This window comes from Monodelphis domestica, chromosome 5, assembly GCF_027887165.1.
Source record: "Monodelphis domestica isolate mMonDom1 chromosome 5, mMonDom1.pri, whole genome shotgun sequence".
Taxonomy (NCBI): domain Eukaryota; kingdom Metazoa; phylum Chordata; class Mammalia; order Didelphimorphia; family Didelphidae; genus Monodelphis; species Monodelphis domestica.
The window spans coordinates 34,873,240-34,891,604 of record NC_077231.1 but is presented as its reverse complement, the minus strand read 5'-3'; the positions used below and the strand labels follow the sequence as shown (position 1 = coordinate 34,891,604).

Genomic DNA, 18,365 nt, shown 5'->3' with positions numbered 1-18,365 from the left:
ATTTCCCAGAATTCCCTATAATCTCACAATTAGTATTTAACCGGCAGTAACACCTACCTCGCCCTCTTCCATTGAAATGATGTAGTAAGTAAGCTAAGCATGGGGATTATGAATGGGCTAATCAGCTGTGGGCACAAAATGTGGTTATTATTTTGTATCCTTGATTTTCTAATAATCCTTAATAAACGTCTTTTAAAATATAATATTTTTATTACTAGAGACTAATTTAATTTTTACATCCATCAAAGTCACATGTTGACTAAACAGGATTTTCTTCCTTTTTGCCTTTGTTAAATTGTCATGTAGATGATGATAATGGATGGACTTCATTAAAAACTAGTTACAACTTATATACAACCTTTAGAGAATTTAATGAGCTAAGAATTTAAATTCATTTTAAGGGGTCTTCAGAAATGATTTTTATATAACTAGTAGCTTCTGAATGGATGGTATATATATATATATATAAAGGAATGTTGAATTAAAAGGTAGAGAACAAAATAGAAGTTCCTGCCATAAAAGTTTTATATAAAGCATGAAGCTAACTTAAGCTTCTGCATGGTGTTTTTTTTTAAACTCTTCAGTTTAATCTACTTCCACCAGAACTATCTAGAATTCTTGGTGACATTTTAGATCTCAAAAGGTTTTCATCAGCAGGATGGAGGTTTGTGTTTTTATTCTTAGGCTCTTCTGCCAAATTTTGGAATTATTGCAGTATTGTTAAAAAAAATATTTTGCCAAGATTTAAAGATTTGCTACACCTGCAAAACTTGTGACAAACATCCATTAGCTTCCAAGGTTTTTTAAATGTCATACAGCAAGTGGCTATACAACAACTCATGTGAATCCTATATGATAAGGTGCTTGTTTGCTATTGTCATTAACTGAGCAATTGTGAATTTTGGGATTTTTGGTACTTTCTTTGAAAGTGCAGTATCTACTGTTTTATAAGTCTGTTACTTAGTGAAAATCATTTGCACTCACACAGTGTTTCATGGCAAGGTTAAAAAGGAAATGGATCTCATTTTGGGGTGAGTAAGCTTTGTATTCTACCTCTCCTTGGTTGACACAGTGTGCCACTGACTGTACACTATATTGTTGATTTTTTAAAAACATTTTATTATTGTTTTTCTTTGCATGTGCAATATAGCATTTGAGTTTTATTTTTTCTCTCCTTTTTGTATTTGAAACACATATCACCAGTATTGAGAAGATTTTTCTTTAACTTTTTTGATTTTGTAGTAATATAAAATATATAAATATAAAATACATTTGCTCTAATGTCAATGCATACCCCAAAGCTTTAGCCTATAGAAATAATGTCATTGTTTTAAAATTATGAGACTTTGCTTAATGATTCTGTATGATTCCAAGAGAAAGGAATACCAAAAAAGCTACTACACAAAGCTAACTGCATAGTGCCAATTGTGGAAAGGAAAACTGTGAATCAAGCTTTTGCATTTCTGCCCACTGAGGTGGAACAGACAGTGGTTGGAATGTGATTGGCAGAGGGAGTGACAGTTGGAGTGAGAGGAGAGGATTGTGGGAAAAACTGCTAATTGAAGGGTCTTTGTGCTCTGAACTTGGTTGAGTGTGAAGCATAACCAGAAGCTCTAGATTCCAACCTGTAGAGTACCTTGCCTCCATTCCCTTACCCTGGAGAAAAAGGTTCCTGGTTGTGTGAAAGCATTCATTAGAGGAAGAACAAGACAAAATTCAGCTGTTGAAAGGGGTTGATCCCTTAACTTCAGGGGATCACCCAGAAGATCTTTTCCATCCCTTGACTTTCCCAAGAAATATACTTGCCTTTTGTTTAGTAAGCTAGGTAGAAGACAAAGAAAGCTGAATCTGAGCCCTCTTGGCTAAGCTGAAGAAGCATCAAGGGTCTCCTATTCCCACTTACCTATCCCCTTTTCTTGATTTATGCTAATTCTTAAACTACTTGAAAAATAGAAGATCGCATCCAGATTCATATTGAAGGGAGAACAAAAAGAGAGAGATTGGTGGCTAAGGTAGCATTTAGACTAGCATAAAACAATGAAAACTAACAGTGACAGTCTGCCTGCCAGACAAGGGGGAGTTCTGGGGTTCAATTACCAGTTAAGCTTTGAGGATTAAACTCCCTATTTCCCGGAAGTCACTCAAAAGCACTGGTCCTGTCATCCTTAACCTAACCTTACCCAGGGGTAACTCTCTTGTGGGTTGAGAGAAGAGAGGAAATTTCTAACACAGTCTCTTAGCAGGGAGTAACTTTCTCCTTTTACCTCACCAGCAGCCATATTTCCTCTGTCCCATTCCCCATTACAAACCCTTCCTTATCCCCTAGTACCTCTTCAATCCTCTTCTATATCTTTATTATTACACAATAGAGTACAAGGTCAAAGAAACCAACCAATCCAAATGGGAGTGATGAAATTTTGAGCCAAGACAAGAGGACTTGAATTTGTTTGGGGGTTGAAGTTGTGGCTGTTTGACATATGTTAGAGGCAGGTCTTCCTCATCCTACATTATTATATCAAGCATCTCACTTTGACTCCTACCTGGCTCCCATAATCTAGTCCCTTTTCTGTCTTTCATGACTGGCAAACTTTCTGTAGTCCTGGCTACTGATTGGATAAGTGCATAATTGCTTAAATCATTTTAATTGGGTCCTGATTAAAAAACCTGTTATAGTTTTGTTTTCCTTTACTTATATTTTTAGACATAAGACTTTGATATTTTATATTTCATTAACAAGTTATTTTTTCTCTTTTATTTGGATTTTTGATGTTTTTTTAAAATTTCTTTTGCCAATTGATTCATACACCTCATAACTCATTTATGATTCCAGAGTGATCCCTATATTTGTCACCATCCTCCTCGGGGGGGGGGGGGGAGGGGGATACTGTATTATTATCCTAAAATGCAAAGTTTAAAATTTTGGGGGAGTAATTTTAGGATAAGAAACATGCTACCTCCCAGAATCCAGAAAGCAAACTGTTTGGTGAAGGCGCCATGAAGATGCATGCAAAGATCACATGCTGCACCAGAAGATCCAAATTGAAGTTTGAGGAGTTGAATGCATTTGTTTTGAATGAATACTCTTATGCCAAAGTGGACTGCCCCAAAATTGGCTTTTTGTCAATGTAGCAATCATTGGTTTTGTTCTCTTTTCCTTTTATCCACAAATTATTGCAATTTATAAGTTGGTTATATTTTAAAATCCCAAAGGATCACAGGGGCAATGTATTAATTAAAATTTTGAACCTTTGGACTCCATCCACCAGAAATCCTTCAATATTTCCCAGAATTCCTCTCCTCTCTCCACCACATTGCGTGGTCATGTTTGTATATAGTTTGATGTCTCTGCCATATCTCTCTCTTCTTTCTCAAGATTGTGGTCAATTTAGGCAGGTTTTACTCTAGTTTTTTATTTCAAGTTGTTATTAATAAATCTTATAAATACAATACTTAAGTTTTGTATGTTAAATTTAATTCTTACAGGGATTAGACAGATATCCAAGAAAAGAATAGCTGACATCCAAAAACTCAGTGTGCCAACAACAAAATGGCAATGGAAAGCGATTCTTGAAATGACAGGGTTCTGCAGACAGTGGATTCCAGGCTATAACAAAAAATTTAATGTCTTACAGACCTTTCAATGAACACAGTCACAGAACCATTGAAAATAAATAAAGAACATCTTCAAGCCCAAGAAAAACTCAAAGAATCAATTTAAACAGCTCCAGCCCTCGGTATCCCTGACTATGACAAAAAATTCCATGTTTGTCCATGAAGTCTAGGGAATAGCTTCAGGCATACTAGTGCAATCCTTAGGACCCAATTTTAAGTCAGTGGTTTATTACAGTGCTCAATTAGATAATGTGGCCAAAGGCATGATGCCTTGTTCAAGAGCAGTTGTGGTCGCAGGCCTATTGATCCAAAATTCAACTGATCTAGTGCTAGGATCCAAACTGAGTGTCTATTCTGCCCAACAGCTGGAAGCAATACTAAAAAGATGTAAATTGCAAGCATTTACTCAGCAAAGACTCTCCCAATATGAAGTTGTGTTGCTGACTAATGAGAACATCACCTTAAAAATGATATAATATCCTGAATCCTGTAAATAACCTGCTAGATAACCTGCAGCCTGAGGCTGGATTTTAACTTAGGTCTTCCTGATTCCAGGCCCTATACTCTATCCAACCTACCTGCCCTCTGGCAGTCAAACCAGGCAAGATAACAAATTGATAACAAATACATTTGTATTGTATACCATTGTTTATAATACAAAACAAATGAACATAACTGGAAGATAATAATAAAAGCACACTTCATCAGGTAATAATACCTGCATTAGTATATGGCACTATAACATAACAGGACATAAGCATCTAGATAATTAATCATTAAAACATTTATTTAGCATCTACTATGTGGCAGGCACTAATATAGGCAACAGTTAACTCAAAGACATTGGCTCAGAGAGGCATTTTGGGACTATCAAAATCTTTGAGCTAGAAAGAAAAATTGAATTATAGCCCAGAATTCTCTAAAAGACACACAGAAACACTGAGGACTGATAGGGACCCCAACATAGGAACAGCAGCACCAAGACTTACTAAGCAAAGCTGGGAGCAAAGAGATAAAGGAGAAAGAAAAGGTAAAACTGAGCTGGGCCTGGAAAGAAGAAAGCTATTGTCCCCTGCAACATCTCAGAGCAGAAGACATGACCTGAAGTCAGTGATTTTCTCTACTTCAAGGACTAAGTAGAGTTCTGTGAAAAGGTTGGCTTTGCCCCTAATTTCTTCTCTTGATGCCTGTCCATTAACAGATATTTCACAATACTTCTTTTTCTAAATGTTTCTGGTAATCTGAATTTCGCTTCAACTGTGAAGCTGGTAGTATTTATAAATATATATTTTATATTTTTTTAAACATTATATATTTTATATTAAGGACAGCCAAGCTTGTTCATATGTTAGAAAATTTCCCAATTCAAAGCAACTGTGATTGTACTCCTAACTTTTGTTTAATAAAAATTCCATAAATAGTAGAGGAAGGGGGTCATAATCTTACCCTTAAACTAAAAAAATGAGCTAGTTGTGCCAATGCAGTGAATAAGCAGTGCCCTGTAATATGCTAAGCACTAGACAATACTTGCCCTCCTGGTACTCACAAACTAACAAGAAGACAACAAGCATGCTATCTGCAGGAAAAATAGGAATAATAAAAGAATGTTTGAGAAAGGCTTCCTGTGCAAGATTTATTTTAGTTGAGAATTAAAGGATGCCAGGGGAGCCAGTAGGTGGAGTTGAGGAAGAAGAGTGTTCTAAGCACAAGACAGCCAGAAAAAAATGAAGTATCTTGTTTGACGAATAGTCTGCAGACCAGTGTCACTGGATCACTGGAGTAAGTGATGGGTAGAAAGGGATAGGAAGACTGGAAATGGGTTGGGTTGGGGGTGGCAGATTAGGTTATGAAGGGATTGTTATGCCAAACTGAAGAGTGTTGTGTGTGAGGGAGGGAGGAAGGGATGGAGAGAGAGAGAGAGAGAGAGAGAGAGAGAGAGAGAGAGAGAGAGAGAGAGAGAGAGAGAGAGAGAGAGAGAGAGAGAGAGAGAGAGAGAGAGAGAGAGAGAGAGAGGGAGGGAGGGAGGGGGGGGAGAGAGAGAGAGAGAGAGAGAGAGAGAGAGAGGAGAGAGAGAGAGAGAGGGGGGGGGGGGGGGGTTAGACCTGCCAAATTAAAGACTCCTGTGTGACTAAGGGAGACAGACAGACAGATGATCTGTCTTGCACATGGTTCATTAAATCGCAAAAGACAAAGGAGGAAGAAAGAGAAGAAAGGTTGGCGAAAACTCTTTTCACCTGCCATCCAAACTTCTGGAGTGCCATACCTCCATCCTTTGCTGTTACTAAGGAGTGCCTGCCGGAACAAACATTGAGCTCTTGGTATTTGTGGGGTCAAGGAAAAAATCTCCCCCCAGAACTTTTGTTATTAGATCCACTAGAGAAAAATTGGCAATCCCCCTCCCCTCCACCTTGTTTTAGGCTATAATCGTTCAATCATTTTTCTAGTTTGTTTCTTTAAAGTCAGAGAAGTATTGCTCTCTTCAGAATGAGTTTCGCTGCCAATAAGGAATGGGTAGATTTTGCATAGTTTGCCTGGAGTACATTATGAGATCTCACAAACGTTTCTATTTTCCTTTTTGCTTTGAAGTAGACCTAGAATGTTTGTGCTATTCATGACTCTAGTCCGGATTAAAGACCAATCGGTTAAGAACTGTATCCTGGGCCAGAACCCCTAAGTAATTTTATATATATTTACGTAAATATATATAAAATTACTGAAATATATATATATATATATATATATATATATATATATATATATATATATATATATATATATATATATATATATATATATATATTTCTCCTTCCGGTCCTGGTGAGGGGGGAGTTAGAATATTAGGGCTGCCCTGACAGCGGCAGAGCTCTGAGGGGCGATTTTCTTTCGGACAGAGAGCCAGAGGGAACTTGCCTGGACTGCCAAGGACATCACCTATGGAGAAGGAATCCCTGGAGAAATCGAGGCGCACTCTGTGTAGAGAGGGACATGTAGGGGCGGGGCGTCCTTGAGCACTGAGGGCATTTTGGGAGAATTTCAGTCGGGACTGGTTGCTTTTTCTCCCGAGGATGAAGGGCTGACTTCAGTGGGTCCAAAGATGAAGCTATGAAAAGACCCAGAGGTTGGGGGGGAGGGGGGGGGAGGAGAGTCCAGCCTCCTCCTCCCTTCAGCTGTCCACGCGCGTCCGCCCCGCAGCCTGCTCTCCCCGAGGGCCAACTGCTGCCTCTGCGGCTCGCAGCCCGCTGGCCTCGCTCTCTGGCTGCTGGCGGAGGTCCTGGGAGCACAGCGCCGGAAAATGGGACTGAGGTGTCTGGGCATCGCCCTGTGGTTAGCGGGGGCTACGTGTATCAGTCATCACCACCAGGTGTCGCTCTTCACCAAGAGTAAGAGCCAGGCTGCAAGGGGTGCTGGGAGGGATGGAGATGGAAGCGGGGCGGAGGCTGGAGGTGGAAGAGGAAGGTCTGGGGGAGGCGCGCTAGACTAATGGACGGAGACCCTGGGCAAGTCACTTGACCCCCATGGCCTAGCCCTTACCACTCTTCTGCCTTGGAGCCAATACACAGTATTGACTCCAAGACGGAAGGTAAGGGTTTAAAAAAAAAAAACTAATGGACGGAGACGGAAAGAGCCTTGACACTATGCCCAGAAGCCTCAGATTCCCTCTTTGTAAAGCGGGTGTGGGTTTCAGTCCCCAAGCTGGCCTCTCTTTTTGGAGAAACCTCCCATCCTTCCTAATTAGCATTTGGGACCCCGGACTAAACCTTTTCCCCAGGAGTCCGGGGTCCCAAATGCCAGTTTTGGGAGAGTGTTTCCACCTTTTAGCCAGAAATCACATTAGAAGAACAATACCTTGGAAATGGCGGACATAAACTCCACATTTTACAAATGAGGAAACTGAGGCAAGAGAGAGGGAAGATACTGATACTACCTATAACCGAAAGTTTCCATCCCCTCGTGGACATTTTCTCTCTCATTAGCAGCTCCAATATATTTATCATAAATTTATCATAAATGCAAAGTGTCTGACAATGCTGCTACTAATTAATGTGTTAAGCTCTGCAAGCTTACATCAAGCTTTCAATAAGCCAGCAGAGAAAGGAGATAAAGAATGTATTAAATGCTTCCTGCGTGCCAGCCAAGGGCTGGAAATACCGTTACAAGCAAAAAAAGACTGTCCCTCTCCAAATGCTAACATTCTAGTGGGAAAACACAGCATATTAAAGAAGCTGGAAGGGGAGGATTGTCGGAAATGTTTTTTAACTACTGGAAAACATCATTGTTTGGATATCACCATAATACAATACATTTCCACCCAGGAACGAAAAAGTTAAAGGGTATCTCTCCTCCCCTTTGGCATAACAAACCCTTCAAAACCTAATCCGCCACCCCCAAACCCAAGCTTTGGCGTCTCCAGCTTATCAGCTATTCCTAAAATTTAGGGTTCATCAGATCTTACTAGGTTACAAGTTCCGGGTTTGTAGATTCCATGTTGAAACCAAGAGCCACGTTGTCTATACAACATATTATAGCATTTTCCCACTCTCAGACCATAGCCTGCTGAACCCCCATTTTGAAGAAAATTGAAATAATGTACTCAGAACCTGGGAGAATCAATAACAATTTAAAAGATAAATATGAATCTCAGTTAGTCCATCCTGGACAAATTATGAATGCTTTCTATGCTTTCTCTTTCTAGAATGTGGAAGAGTACCATTGAAAAATGAGATAGAAGGATCTCGAATTATAGGTGGTCACAGGGCGCCAAAAGGATCTTGGCCATGGATAGTTAGCCTGCAGGTTATGACATTTCACAACCAGTCTAAACATTTTTGTGGGGGGTCCTTAATTGAAAAAAGGTGGGTCATCACTGCTGCCCATTGCCTTGAAAAATATAGGTATGTATTCATATCATGCCCTATTTCAGCAGTTACACATGTGAAAAGTGACATAGACTGTATAAATATCCACATTTTGTAGATAAGGCTCAGAAATGTTAATTGACAGGCTCAAATTCACACAACTATATGTCAAGGCTGAGATTCTAATGTAGGTTTAAATGTTTCAAGTCTTTCCATTAACAGTGTTCTGGGCACTGCGAATCACATCACAGAAAATAAATTTTCTTCTAGTCATTTTCTGTGGGTGGGGGTTCCTCTGAAGGCTTAAGGAGAAATATTGGGAATTTTGACTAAATTGTTTTTATGTTTTTAAATTAAGAGCTTAGGATGCAGCCCAAAGGGACAAAAAAGATGATAGAGCAGTTTTTCTTGGCTAACATACACAATTTAGAACTATTTTTCCTCTTCTTCCTCCTCCTCCTGTTCTTCATTATCCTCTCTATTTATGCCTCAGTGGATGCACAAGATAAAATGCAACCTAGCTGAAAGAGTTCTGAATTTTGTTAGATTTAGTCTCCTATCTTTTTGTATTATTTAACTACTTAGACAAGATTAATTCTCATTAAATATGTCTTCACCTGGTATATAAATAACTCACATAAAGATTTGTATAGATGGGGAAGTAGTCATATAGCTTATTAGTTACTAATGTTTTCCTAGTCATCTTTTTTAGTATTTATAAATATGGATTTTTTTTCATGCCTTGGAAATCCTTCCTTCCTTCATATATCTGATATTTTAATCCCTTGGGACATACTTGCCCAGTCCTTTTCAGAGCTGTTTATCTACCTTTGGTATGACACTCATGACACTCAACTTTCACCTGTCTCCAAGAAGCTATAGCATGTGTAGCAGTCATATCCCAGAAAACCATCCAACACACCTCAGACCTGTCAGTGAGTCAGAGGGATGTCTACTCTCGGCATCTGAAGACTTCCCCTTGTGGAATGGGCAGAGGTGAGCAATTTGAAGAGGCAAGCCATGAAGGTAACTGAAGCAGGCACTGTGGAGAACCTAGAGCCTGATCAGACATTGAAGACACCAAGGTCATCCACTGCACATCTGACCATTGCCAGTCATCCTTTCATCTTGCCTTTGGACTTTGATGACTCTGGAAGAGAGAGGTGACACTGATAAATTTATGTAACTTTGCCTCACTTAAATCCAACTCATAAGCAAGTCAAGACACTACCCCACAATGTCATTGGTCTGCTTCAATAAAGAAGGAGGAATTACAATGATATTCAATGTTGTCACAATTATATCACTCTCCAACATGGATTTGATTTTTAAAAATTCTGCTCTAGACTTCTGGTCAAGATGGCGGCTTAGAGGCAGCAAAAGTTCAGACCTCTGAAAACCCTTCCTTACCAATCACAATCTGAATGAATGCTCCTAGGGCACCAAACTTCAAACTGAACAGCAGGACAGACCCGGGGAACCCTCTTTCTGGACTCGGATCAAAAGGTACACCCCCCAAAAGCCAGAATCCTAGATCACTTGGATCTAAGGGGAAGGCAGAAGAAAGATCCCAGGACCCCTCCCCCCCAACCCAGAGCGCTGAGCCCACAGCAGCAGCAGGATCCTCAGGGCTGGCAAAACAGCCTCAGGGCCGGCTATTCTGAAGGACTCACCTTGAAAGCAACATGGGCCAGTCTCGGGGGCACCCAACACAGACGGCAGGGAAACAGAGAGAGATGGGGGGAGCCTGTAGCCCCCTGGCTGGGTCCTTCCATCTGAGTTGGTTCCTGCTTCCATTTGAGCAGATTCCTGCTTCAGGGCACATTCAGTCCAACCCAGCTGAACCTAATCCCATCAGAAGCCCTCAGAGCTTCTGAAAGGACAGAAACCTCAGGGCTGGCAAAGGGGTTGCTCCGAAGGGCTTACCTTGAAAGTAACCTGGGCCAGCCTCAAGGCATCTAACACAGACTACAGAGGAGGTTTCCTTTGCTTTGGGGCTCATTCAGCCCAACCCAGCTGAACTTAATCCCATCAGGAGCCCTCAGTGCTCAGGGAGGCCATGACCCCTTCCCCCTTAGGGAGAGTGCACAGTATTCTGAAAGAACAGAAACCTCAGGGCCGGCAAAGGCATTGAGGTACCTTGCGGACAGTGCTGTGCCAGGCTCAGAGCATGGAAGTAAGGCAGCAGAGAAGCAACTGGAGGGAACTGAGAGCAGTAACACCTGAAATGCCGGCAGGTAGGGGAGGGCAGGCTCTGGGCTTCCCCGGGAAGACAGAACAGTGGTGGAGAAAGGACAATCTGCCTGGGCTAAAGCCTCGGATCATCAGACAGATACACGAAGAGCCAGTCCTCCTCACTCAGATAGAGATGGAAAACAGTACAGAAGTACAAAAGCCTCCAAACACCAAGAAAAGCAAGAAGAAGGGGGTGACTTTGGACACATTTTTTGGAGCAAAAATACAAAATATAGAGGAGATAGAAGAGGAAACACAAGCAAATGCTCCAAAACCCTCCAAAGGAAATGGAATCTCTCCACAAACCCTTGAAGAATTTAAATCAGAAATGATAAAAAAGATGGAAGCCTTCTGGCAGGAAAAGTGGGAAATAATGCAAAAGGAAATCAACAATCTGAAACACAAAAAAATGCAACTACAGAAACAGTGTGACCAAACTGAAAAGGAAAACCAGGCTTTAAAGGTCAGAATCAGGCAACTGGAAAACAATGATCTTGAAAAAGAGCAAGAATTAATAAAGCAAAGCCAAAAGACCAAGAAATTAGAAGAGAACATAAAATATCTCATTGACAAGGTGATAGACCTGGAAAATAAAGGAAGGAGAGACAATTTGAGAATAATTGGCCTACCAGAAAAGCCAGAAATAAATAATAATCTCAACCTCATAATACAAGATATCATCAAAGAAAACTGCCCAGAGATTCTAGAACAAGGGGGCAATACAGGCATTGAAAGAGTTCACAGAACACCCTCTACACTAAATCCCCAAAAGACAACTCCCAGGAATGTAATTGCCAAATTCCAAAGCTTTCAAGCAAAAGAAAAAATCTTACAAGAAATCAGAAAAAGACAATTTAGATATAAAGGAATGCCAATCAGGGTCACACAATACCTTGCAATTTCCACTCTGAATGACCATAAGGCATGGAACATGATTTAGAGAAAGGCAGGAGAGCTGGGTCTTCAACCAAGAATCAGCTATCCATCAAAACTGACTATATGCTTCCAGGGGAAAGTATGGGAATTCAACAAAATAGAAGATTTCCAAGTTTTTGCAAAGAAAAGACCAGAGCTCTGTGGAAAGTTCGATATCAAAAAACAAAGAACATGGAATACCTGAAAAGGTAAATATGAAGGAAAGGGAAAAGGAGAAAAATGTTATCTTTTTCTTTTATTCAAAGTCTCTTCTATAAGGACTACATTTATAGCAATTTATATATATTAATATGTGGGGAAAATGTAATGTGTAACTTTCAAAAATTATACGCATCATTAGAGTAGTAAGAAGAATCACGCATAGGGTATGTTTGAGGCATCAAGATAATATGGAGAAAGGGGGATAGAAAGAAAAAGGGAGGGGGGAATCATTGATGGTACTAAGATATACTCCAAGAAATGGGGGGGGGGGGCTAAATAGAATAGTCTTTCTCACACAAAGATACACATGGGAAGGGGAGGGGAAGAAAACTATAAGAAGGAGAGGAAGAGAGTTTTTACTTAAACCTTACTCTCAGTGAAATCAACTCTGAGAGGAAAGAACATCCAGATCCATTGGGATCTTGAATTCTATCTTATCCAACAGGGTAAGGGAGAAGGGAAAACCAAGGGGGGGAGGGGGGAAGGGAACACAAAAAGGGAGGGAAGGAGGGGAGAGGGAGAGGGAGGGAGAGGGAACAAAAAGAGAGGAGCTAGAGAGGGAAACATATCAAGGGAGGGGACTAGGGGGACTGATTTAAAGTAAATCACTGGTTTAAAAGATTATAGCTAAAGAAGAAAGGTCAGAATTAGGGGAGGTTATCAAAATGCCAGGGAGTCCACAAATGACAATCATAACTTTGAACATGAATGGGATGAACTCACCCATAAAACGTAGATGAATAGCAGAATGAATTAGAATCCAAAACCCTACCATATGTTGTCTTCAAGAAACACACATGAGGTGGGTAGACATTCACAAGATCAGAATTAAAGGATGGAGTAAGACCTTCTGGGACTCAACTGATAGAAAGAAGGCAGGAGTTGCAATCATGATATCTGACAAAGCCAAAGCAAAAATAGACCTGATTAAAAGGGATAGAGAAGGTAACTATATTTTGTTAAAAGGGACTTTAGATAATGAGGAAATATCACTAATCAACATGTATGTACCAAATAGTATAGCACCCAAATTTCTAATGGAGAAACTAGAAGAATTGAAGGAAGAAATAGACAGTAAAACTATATTAGTGGGAGACTTGAACCAACCACTATCAAATTTAGATAAATCAAATCAAAAAATAAATAAGAAAGAGGTAAAAGAGGTGAATGAAATCTTAGAAAAATTAGAGTTAATAGACATATGGAGAAAAATAAATAGGGACAAAAAGGAATACACCTTCTTCTCAACACCACATGGCACAATCACAAAGATTGACCATACACTAGGTCACAGAAACATGGCACTCAAATGCAGAAAAGCAGAAATAATAAATGCAGCCTTTTCAGATCACAAGGCAGTAAAAATATTGATCGGTAAGGGTACATGGAGAGCCAAATCAAAAATTAATTGGAAATTAAATAATATGCTACTCCAAAATTGGTTAGTTAGAGAACAAATAATAGAAACAATTAATAATTTCATTGAAGAAAATGACAATGGTGAGACATCCTTTCAACCCTTATGGGATGCAGCCAAAGCAGTAATCAAAGGTAAATTCATATCCCTGAGTGCATATATTAATAAACTAGGGAGGGCAGAGATCAATGAATTGGAAATGCAAATTAAAAAAACTTGAAAGCAAACAAATTAAAACCCCCCAGTGGAAAACCAAACTAGAGATCCTAAAAATTAAGGGAGAAATTAATAAAATCGAAAGTGATAGAACTATTAAACTAATAAATAAGACTAGAAGCTGGTACTTTGAAAAAACAAATAAAATAGACAAAGTACTGGTCAATCTAATTTAAAAAAGGAAAGAAGAAAACCAAATTAACAGCATCAAAGATGAAAAGGGGAACATCACCTCCAATGAAGAGGAAATTAAGGCAATCATTAAAAATTACTTTGCCCAATTGTATGGCAATAAATATACTAATCTAGGCAATATGGACAAATATATACAAAAATATAAACTGCCTAGACTAACAGAAGAAGAAATAGAATTCTTAAATAATCCCATATCAGAAAATGAAATCCAACATGCCATCAAAGAACTCCCTAAGAAAAAATCCCCAGGGCTTGATGGATTCACAAGTGAATTCTATCAAACATTTAAAGAACAGTTAATCCCAATACTATACAAACTATTTGACATAATAAGCAAAGAGGGAGTTCTACCAAACTCCTTTTATGACACAAACATGGTACTGATTCCAAAACCAGGCAGGTCAAAAACAGAGAAAGAAAACTATAGGCCAATCTCCCTAATGAATATAGATGCAAAAATCTTAAATAGGATACTAGGAAAAAGACTCCAGCAAGTGATCAGAAGGGTCATCCACCATAATCAAGTAGGATTTATACCAGAGATGCAGGGCTGGTTCTATTAGGAAATATTAGGAAAACCATCCACATAATTGACCATATCAACAAGCAAACCAACAAAAATCACATGATTATTTCAATAGATGCAGAAAAAGCCTTTGATAAAATACAACACCCATTCCTATTAAAAACACTAGAAAGCATAGGAATAGAAGGGTCGTTCCTAAAAATAATAAACAGTATATATCTAAAACCATCAGCTAATATCATCTGCAATGGGGATAAACTAGATGCATTCCTAATAAGATCAGGAGTGAAACAAGGATGCCCACTATCACCTCTATTATTTGACATTGTATTAGAAACACTAGCAGTAGCAATTAGAGAAGAAAAAGAAATTAAAGGCATTAAAATAGGCAAGGAGGAGACCAAGTTATCGCTCTTTGCAGATGACATGATGGTCTACTTAAAGAATCCTAGAGATTCAACCAAAAAGCTAATCGAAATAATCAAAAACTTTAGCAAAGTTGCAGGATACAAAATAAACCCGCATAAGTCATCAGCATTTCTATATATTTCCAACACAGCTCAGCAGCAAAAACTAGAAAGAGAAATCCCATTCAAAATCACTTTAGACAAAATAAAATGCCTAGGAATCTATCTCCTGAGACAAACAGAGGAACTATATGAACACAACTACAAAACACTCTCCAGACAACTAAAACTAGACTTGAGCAACTGGCAAAACATTAAGACGAGCCAATATAATAAAAATGAACATTCTACCCAAACTTATTTATCTATTTAGTGCCATACCCATTGAACTTCCAAAAAATTTCTTCACTGATTTAGAAAAAACCATAGCAAAGTTCATTTGGAAGAACAAAGGATCAAGGATATCCAGGGAAATCATGAAAAAAAATACAAAGGAAGGGGGCCTTGCAGTCTCAGATCTCAAACTATATTACAAAGCAGCAGTCATCAAAACAATTTGGTACTGGCTAAGAGACAGAAAGGAGGATCAGTGGAATAGACTTGGGGCAAGTAACCTCAGCAAGACAGTATATGATAAACCCAAAGATCCCAGCTTTTGGGACAAAAATACACTATTCGATAAAAACTGCTTAGAAAATTGGAAGGCAGTGTGGGAAAGATTAGGTTTGGATCAACACCTCACACCCTACACCAAGATAAATTCAGAATGGGTGAATGACTTGAACATAAAGAAGGAAACTATAAGTAAATTGGGTAAACACAGAATAGTATACATGTCAGACCTTTGGGAAGGGAAAGACTTTAAAACCAAGCAAGACTTAGAAAGAGTCACAAAATGTAAAATAAATAATTTTGGCTACATCAAATTAAAAAGCTTTTGTACAAACAAAACCAATGTAACTAAAATCAGAAGGGAAGCAACAAATTGGGTAACAATCTTCATAAAAACCTCTGACAAAGGTTTAGTTACTCGAATTTACAAAGAGCTAAATCAATTGTACAAAAAATCAAGCCATTCTCCAATTGATAAATGGGCAAGGGACATGAACAGGCAATTTTCAGATAAAGAAATCAAAACTATTAATAAGCACATGAAAAAGTGCTCTAAATCTCTCATAATCAGAGAGATGCAAATCAAAAACAACTCTGAGGTATCACCTCACACCTAGCAGATTGGCTAACATGACAGCTATGGAAAGTAATGAATGCTGGAGGGGATGTGGCAAAGTAGGGACATTAATTCATTGCTGGTGGGGTTGTGAATTGATCCAACCATTCTGGAGAGCAATTTGGAACTATGCCCAAAGGGCGATAAAAGACTGTCTGTCCTTTGACCCAGCCATAGCACTGCTGGGTTTGTACCCTAAAGAGACAATAAGGAAAAAGACCTGTACAAGAATATTCATAGCTGCGCTCTTTATGGTGGCCAAAAATTGGAAAATGAGGGACTGCCCTTCAATTGGGGAATGGCCGAACAAATTGTGGTATATGTTGGTGATGGAATACTATTGTGCTAAAAGGAATAATAAAGTGGAGGAATTCCATGGAGACTGGAACAACCTCCAGGAAGTGATGCAGAGGGAAAGGAGCAGAACCAGGAAAACATTGTACACAGAGACTCATACACTGTGGTACAATTGAACGTAATTGACTTCTCCATTAGTGTCAATGCAATGTCCCTGAACAATCTGCAAGGATCTAGGAGAAAAAACACTATCCACAAGCAGAGGACAAACTGTGGGAATAAAAATGCCGAGGAAAAGCACCTGCTTGACTACAGGGGTTAAGGGGACATGTCTGAGGAGAGACTCTAAGTGTACACATGTAAAACCCAGTGGAATCGTGCATCGGCTATGTGGAGGAAAAGAAAATGATCTTTGTCTCCAATGAATAATGTTTTGAAATGACCAAATAAAATATTGTTTAAAAAAATAAATAAAAATTAAAAAAAATTCTGCTCTATCTGGTTGCTTTCCCCATCTATATAAATCTTTATGAGTGCCATTTCTGCTTCCCCATAAGGATATCTAAGACTTTGAGGCCAAGTCGAGTGGTTGAACTGACCTTGGTAGAAACTAGTTTTTACAAATATTTCTCATTTTCTTCTGTTTGTTGTTTTCCTTTCATTTTCATCTTTAATTGCCTTTTTTTTGCCACTCTCTTTAGTCTTGTGAAGCTTTCTTTAAAATTTCCATTGCCTCTTACTACTTTATGAGATAATATTGCTCATAACTGTTCATTATCCTTCATCATAAGATGTTGTAAATGTTTTATTCTAACAGCACATGACCTTTGGCAGCCATCACTCTCCATTTGGTCCACTAATCAGATGCAAAGTCATCCACTTTCTGGATTCTTTTGGTCTGCTTGTTGGAGCTATTAATTTATTTTGGTTAAACTTTTGTTTAAAATTATTGTAAATCTACATTTGTGTCAAATCTTATGTTCATTTCACATTTTTGATGGTTAATTGCTTATTTACATAGTTTACATTTATTTTAACTGTATGATACTTATTATAGTAATTCTACTTGCATTTTACTAATTCTGATTTTAGCTCTGACAAGTCATTGGTTTGACTATATGTAGTTAATTTAGATGTTGAAGAAAATGTTAGTATTCTGCGTGTTTGGCATGTTCTGTCAGAGATGAATCTGTTTCTTTATCAGATACTGTGACTGCTACTGTAGCCTTAGAGGTTGATACGTTTTGAACTTCGGGTGTATCTCCTGGACATTTCCTTTTGGGGATATTCACTTCCCTAAAATCAGGAAAGTAAAAACATGAAGATACAGAGATAGCCATATGCTAATGGACACACGGTGAAAGACATGTCATTTGCCCTTCTTTCTGCATCTTGTCTAGATGTAGCTAAAAGCAGTCCAAGACTTTCAAGTCAAAAAGAAAAGTCAGATGAGAGGTGGGTGACCTTTATTTGTATAATCACTAAATTCCAGTTCAGTAACAGGAAAATTATCCTTTTCCATTTGTGAATGCCAGACTCTCTCAACTCTTGAACTCAGGAATCAATTACAAAAGCTCCTTGTCATCACATAGTACAAGCACCTCCTACCATTCCCTAGTAGGATGGCCAGTTGCCTATGGGAGCCTGAAGCTAGGCAAACTTCTGCATATCTGTGCACTGGTATAACCCACTAGGAAGGGCAAATCTATTTATCTAGGTTTTATTTTAAAATTCTTTTAGACTGCTCACTACAATTCCACAGAAATACCCTATGCCTGATACTCTATCCTCTACAAAACAGGTAGACTCTTAGAGTAGTTGTCTCCCCTTATTTGAGGCTTTGCTTTCTCCACTTTCAGTTCCCCATAGTCTTTCCAGGGGACAGAGGGAGGGAGCTGCCACTGGCTGAAGAAGAGGGTTAACGCGTGGTTCAAGGACATGTAGAGGCTGGGACCTGAAAGGTCAGAGGGAAGATAGGGGTGGTGGCAGTTGGGCAGAGTAGGGCAAAGGTCTCCTTTCTGTAGGGCTAATACATGGTTTAAGGACATGTGGAGGTTGGGACTCAAGTGGATAGATGGGAGACAGACACTTGGACAGGCAGGCAGACAGGCAGATGGGCAGGCAAGTGGGCAAAGTGGGGCAAAGGGGTCCTCTCTCTGAACTGGAGCTATGCCCTGGCAGTGGTCTGTCCAAGGCAGCAGTCTCTTTGAGCATGCTTTTTTAATTTCATGTGAAGGAT

General features: G+C 39.1%; 1 protein-coding gene across 1 annotated transcript in view; it reads left to right on the top strand.

Moving 5' to 3' along the window:
• LOC100023397 (transmembrane serine protease 12) overlaps nucleotides 1-18,365 on the top strand; it is a 36,151-nt gene that overhangs the window by 7,773 nt on the left and 10,013 nt on the right. Inside the window, exons 3-4 of the mRNA XM_056800623.1 lie at nucleotides 6,780-6,992; nucleotides 8,306-8,465. Of these exons, the coding sequence (XP_056656601.1) occupies nucleotides 6,780-6,992; nucleotides 8,306-8,465 (373 nt within the window). The remainder of the gene's footprint in view (nucleotides 1-6,779; nucleotides 6,993-8,305; nucleotides 8,466-18,365) is intronic.